At 34.3% G+C, this 6,260-nt stretch overlaps 2 protein-coding genes across 2 annotated transcripts; both read right to left on the bottom strand.

Annotated features, from left to right (window-relative positions):
- Positions 1-870: 870 nt before the first annotated feature.
- Positions 871-4,173, bottom strand: LOC121737699 (NADH dehydrogenase [ubiquinone] 1 alpha subcomplex subunit 8). Its single transcript, XM_042129382.1, has 4 exons — positions 3,931-4,173; positions 2,376-2,551; positions 1,623-1,730; positions 871-1,076 (listed from the first exon to the last, which is right to left on the bottom strand). The coding sequence occupies exons 1-4, from the start codon at positions 4,057-4,059 to the stop codon at positions 959-961; spliced, it is 531 nt and encodes a 176-aa protein (XP_041985316.1). The 5' UTR covers positions 4,060-4,173; the 3' UTR covers positions 871-958.
- Positions 4,174-5,021: 848 nt separating this feature from the next.
- LOC121739748 lies at positions 5,022-6,167 on the bottom strand. The gene is made up of 3 exons (XM_042132299.1): positions 5,920-6,167; positions 5,230-5,293; positions 5,022-5,109 (listed from the first exon to the last, which is right to left on the bottom strand). The coding sequence occupies exons 1-3, from the start codon at positions 6,130-6,132 to the stop codon at positions 5,051-5,053; spliced, it is 336 nt and encodes a 111-aa protein (XP_041988233.1). The 5' UTR covers positions 6,133-6,167; the 3' UTR covers positions 5,022-5,050.
- Positions 6,168-6,260: the final 93 nt, after the last annotated feature.

Consider the following 6,260-nt stretch of genomic DNA (forward strand, 5'->3'; position numbering starts at 1 on the left):
TAATTTTCTTCTTCTTCTTCTTTTTTTTTAATGGCGGCCTCAGTGAGTTGCCAATGTCAGAGTGATTTTGGGTAGACTTTGCTCTATATTGCAGGTCTGGTGAAGAAACAAGGTACAGTGTCTAAAAATACCTTAAATTCTATTGAATATATCTAAAACAAACACAAACATATAGAGGTTAGTAAAACATCACAATTTTATATTGTTAGAATGAATATATGTACACAGAATATCAATAAAAGAGGTATTTACATAACATAAAATTGATTTAAAATTGATAGGGCGAGGAATATTGATAGGGAGGAGGTCATAAAGGGAGGACTGGTTTTTGGGACAGCAGAAAAAGATATGGTCCAAGGTACCCTCATCTAGGCCACACTCACAAAGAGAACTATCATTGACCCTTATTTTTACTAAAAACACTGGGGAACAGCAATGACCCAACCTAACTCGGCAAACAGTTGAGCAAACCGTTTTGCTGTTTTGCGAGTATAATTTTCTTCTTTGAAAAGCTGATTGTTGCTGAATGCTGATTCTACAAATATATACTAGTAATCTGTGATGCTGATTGTCAAAAACATTGTCATTTGTCAAACGTGACAATTGACAATAAGGATTTGACGTAATATTTTTTTCCAAAAAAAAATTAACACAAGTCATCTTTTATTCAGATCATCTAAAAATTTCTGGGCATTGATATTTGATGAAAATACTCTGACTTATAATATTTATGTTACCGAGATCTGACTCATAAAAAAGCCCTTTTCTATTTTTATAAATAAAAATTTAGCATCTCATTTTAAATAATTTAGCATCTCATTTTAAATATTTTAAAAGGCATAAAAGTAACATTGAAATAAAATGCGTTAAGACTATGATTTCTTCATATATTACACTTCCTCATTATCGCTTATTTTCACTAACAAATCCCACTACTCTTATTTGCAATGTATTTGTTTTACTCTGTCATCCAGTAGAATCGAGAGCCAAATCGTGCTGGCTTCCTCTCCACATCATCGGGAAGGGCTGGAGTTGCATCAGGGTACACAGCTTTCTCCTCAACTGGTGGTTTAGGTCTGAGAGTAAAAAAAAAGTAAGCATTAAAATTAATTACATAAAGGCAAATTTTATAAACTACTTTACACAAAATATAGACATATTAATTATTATAAATAATTTTACTGCTAACCTACTAGGTACATAATATACTCCGGAATGAAGAGCGTCACGTAGCCGTAAACACGTGACAAAGTGTAGTTTTTAAGTGTATGATAATAATATGTATGTTAGTCGTTAAGGTATATTATATTATAATATGAATATGTATGTTAGTCTGTAAGGTATTTGTATTATGGGCCTAGATGCCTGAAATAAATGGTAAAATAAAAATAAAAAAAAATTCCTATCTCTTTATTATAATATTATAGAGTAATATTATAATAAAGAGATTATCTTTAAGATAATCAAGGGCCCAAGTCAATACAATTTTTTTATTTTTTTTTGTCCTGAAGGCAGGTCACTGGAGCCCTGATTTCACTGCAACCCTTGAGGATCTATTGTGACTCTTTTGCATTAGAGTATAATTTATTATAGTCAATACTGCAGTGTGAGTTATTGCTTACCTCTTAGAATCATGCACTCTCACTTCTGTGAAGTATCCAAAGCCAGGTCTTTCCAAGTTCAGCTTATCCAGCATGCACTTATCATAGACACCTTGGGTTGTGCGGCAGCTAAAAATTAAATATGACTGTATCTCGATTGTGGGAATAACCACAATAGATTTTCAAATTGTTATGCGACAGCCATGTGCTGCTTGGGGATAAATATTTCAATTCAACAATCCTCTATTATTTATACAGTGTGTTAGTGTAAACACTATTATCCTTGAAACCATCAAATGACCCCGACAAAATGAACAACCTTTTCTATGAGAACAATGCAAACTGTCTTCACAAATTGCCGATCCGGGCATCCGTATCATGTATGGGTATGAAGACGGCATTTTTTTTTATTTCCCAGCATTGTTCTCATAGAAAAGGTTGTCCATTTTGTCGGGGTCATTTTATGGTTTCAAGGATAACGGTGTTTACACTAACATCTTGTATATTATGTATACATACACTGAGAAATTTAATTTAACTGATACAAACTTAACACTATGCTAATATTAAAATGAGAAAGTGTTTTGACCCTGTCTATCTTCTTCTTTAAAGATGGCCTCCCATAAGGAATAGCCAGCGTCAGTAACTTTGATGAGGTAAAAAAGACTTTGTTGTCTGTTGCCTTATCACTTATCTGGTTTTGGGCAAATTATTTACAGGCAACATTTAGCAAAATGGAGATAAAAGTAGTAAATTGGACTTGGTTCAACTTACTGTTTTAAGCCATGATCACCAGAGCTCTTGTCAAGGCAATTGGCATATTGATTGAACTCAGCCAGGCACACTTTCTTCACTTTACGGAAAAACTCTAACGTACAAGCTGTGACAGCCTTGCCTTCATTGATACACTTTCTTGGATCCTTCTCTTCATAGCGACAAAGCATAAACTCCTATAAAATGTAGCAAATATAGTAAAAGAACTAAATAAAAAACATATTAAAATTAAATTCAAATTAGAATGTGAAGATAATAACACTCTACATTTTCTCGATTTATCTATTACTAGAGTTAATAATAAACACAGTTTTGGAATCTTTCGCAAGCCGACATATACTAATACTACTATTCATGCATCGTCATGTCATCCTTGGCAACACAAACTCGCGGCCTTTCATAGTTACGTTCATAGATTATTATCAATCCCTCTTAGTAAAGATAATTATCAAAATGAGCTTAATATTATTTTCCAAATTGCGATATCCAACGGATATAGTCCAAAAATCATTAATAATATTTTGAAAAATAAAAACAAGAAAGAACTGGTTAATTTTTTGTACGCAGGTCCTATTGATAAAGAGATAGTTAGATATAAGTCCAGTTTGACCTACATGGGAGAGGTATCTGCACGCTTATCCAAAATAATGAAAAGCAACGATATGCATGTCGCATTCAGGACAAATAATACTTTAAAACATCATTTGTGTCATAATAAAGACCAGATTGATAAAAAATATCAATCCGGTGTCTATAAGATCGATTGTCCTGAATGCGATAGTGTATACGTGGGTCAAACTGGACGCAGCTTCGAGACTCGGTATAAAGAACATATCGCGGCTTATAGAAATGGTCATCCTGATAAGTCACATTTTGCTAAACATCTTTTAGATAGTAATCATACTGTGCCCGATGGCCATTCCTATAAAGTTTTACATAAATGCGATAAAGGCTTTCGGCTGAGCGTGTTGGAACAATTAGAGATCATAAAAGAAAAGAAAAATAACAGATTTGCATTGTTGAATGACCAAACTTGCTTGACTACGTCACCGCTTATTAATATGTTCGGGGGTACTAGTGAGAGTAGTGGGGGTAGTGGGGATAGTAGCGGGGCTCGATAGTGTATAAAAGGCGGTGTTTTGGCCGTTGGCGGCACTTAACGGACGTTGTTCGTAGAGTCCACATCCTGAGGATGCTCCGGTGTTGGGGCGAAACGCGCGTCGAGGTTTTCAACCTGCATGGTGGTGAGGGGCCTTGCACGGATTTGCCAACATTATTGCTTGTGTGGTGGTGGTGTTTGCAAGTTCTTGCATGCGAGTGTACGCATAGGCAGTGTGGGAGGAGGGAGGTGCTGTACGCATGTCTATGCGTACACTCACTCATTTACTTAAAGGTGGAAGTTGTTTTCGCGGAATATTGCTAAAAATAATAACAAACTAAATTTTTTATAACCTACACTGATTATGCAACCAACATAATTGGTAATATTTGCCTGCCAAAGATTAATAATGAAACGTAGCATATTGTTTACAAAACTGGAAGCTGGAAAACTTACATTATTAACGGTCTCACAATATTTTCCTAAATGAAAAGAGCCAGCTCGTAAAGTTGCTGATGATAGATTTACTTCTTCAACGGTCAATTCTGACTCTTCTGGTAAATGAACATCAGCGGTCAATACCATGTTTGTTGGAATAGATATTCACAATGAATTTAGATGGGAAATACCAAATTTTAGGAAGATTTTTCTTCCACAATTTGTGGAAGAGGACAACTTTTGATAAGATGGACAAAATGAGAACTCCTTCAGATCTATGTCAAAATGAAATAGATATATTCAAAGTTGAATGTGTGGAAAAGAAATGAATATATTATTTTGAAAAATTTAATTTAGTCGGATATTCATTGGATTACTTCAAACATCACTGTCAATTTGCTGTCAAAAAAATCGAATGTCAAATATGTTTTTTTTTTATTATGGCACTTCGGCTATAAAACCATGGCCAGTGTCGAATAAATGGCGGGAAGCAATGTTCTAGTATTTGTCTAAGTTTGTACAATTTTTAGCATCGTTTTCATATGTCGTCAGGTCTAAAGTCTAGTCCAAGTCTAAGTAAAAGTCAATACAGTCAAGGAGTCAAGTCGGTCGATTCAGTAAATTGGTATCTAGACGCTTTACTGAAACTTTCGATGGAGTTTTGGAGGGAACACACAAGTGTAGGAAAGTGATGTAATAGCAAGATTCTGGATATTACATCACTTTCCTACACTTGTGCATGAAAAAGAAAATTTAATAATTAATATCGTAGTGTCAATATTACGAACATTAAAAACCCATGTTAACACAATTTTAGGAAAATAATACAAAAACCAAACAAAAACACAACCTCACTCTTCTACATTCCCGGCAAAACTCGTCAAATATGTACAACCATACATGATACAGTATATAAATAAGTCTATGTGTACAACTTATTTTGTAATGTATTCCGATTCCGTATGACGCATAAATTTTACGTGGGTATATTTATTATCGTTTTTATTTGCTGATTTATTTTAACAAAAATAACAAAAATGTAATTTGCATGCATCATTTATTTTCTCATAAACTTTTACTTATATCATAACATTATAGATTTGCTTGGGTCATCATGATTCCTTTAAGTTTCCAGAGTCTAATTATTTCTATAAAATTCTTCTTGTTCCTGAGACAGTTGAGATAATGCATTTTGATCTGTAAATTAAGAAACAAGGAATTAAAATAATACCAAAAATAAGACTACAAAATTTACCTCATATGGCCACATGCACCTACAAACTTTACCACATTTCCATGTATCCTCTTATTACTTACCATCAAAACTCTCAAAATTGCTTGCAGGTACCTGGTACAGCTTTGGAATATCGTATCTATTTTCCTGAAACACAAAACATGCTGTTTAGGAATTAGGATAGTCTATAGGGCAGCACTATCTAATATATAAAATTCTCGTGTCACAGTTTTCGTTGCCATACTCCTCCGAAACGGCTTAACCGATTCTCATGAAATTTTATGAGCATGTTGAGTAGGTCTGAGAATCGTCCAACATCTATTTTTCATACAAAATATATATATATATATATATATATATATATATATATATATATATATATATATATGGCAAAACAACGTTTGCCGGGACAGCTAGTCTCATATGAATTTATGCAAAGATATCACGTCTTTATGAGCTTTTTAAGGTGTTGTGGAGCAAAAATCTTTATATTATAGAAAAAGAAAAGTTGTTATTTGTTGCCAGCATACACTGAATAGCCCACCACACATTCCCAGTAGGAACTTCCCACCTCAGCTGTCGCCAGGATCGACAGCGGTATCCAACCATGAAACCCCTTTGATACGATCTCAGGGAACCTGAGGGACATGCTAAAGCTGTCTTGGGAACCGAAAAGAAATTAATTAGAGGAAGATAGGATAATATATAGATAAATAGGTAGAAATTATCCAGTTAGGCAACTTATAGTATAGACTCATAGAGTATAGACTTACCGAATCAAAATTTCTGCGCCCCATGCGAGGAATATTTTTACTAGGAATAGTTTTTATAACATAACCCATGAGGTTCTGTTCATATGGCCCTTCCCCCTCATTACTTCTGCCAACTCTGGGCACGTTATTGGGTTTTATAAACGAGGTTTCTACTTCCAATAAAAAGTGCACGAGGCATAGTGTTGCCACAGCAAAAACGAATTTTGGACTCATGGTTTGACTAGTTTTGTGCTAACAGGAAGCTTCGACGAGTGTAATGTTGAGTTTCGGATGAGTTTAGAGTTTTATACTGCTAAGTTTCGATTGGACCCATATTTAAGATACTATCTGAACCCCTATGA

Source organism: Aricia agestis, chromosome 2 (assembly GCF_905147365.1).
Source record: "Aricia agestis chromosome 2, ilAriAges1.1, whole genome shotgun sequence".
NCBI classification, from domain to species: Eukaryota; Metazoa; Arthropoda; class Insecta; order Lepidoptera; family Lycaenidae; genus Aricia; species Aricia agestis.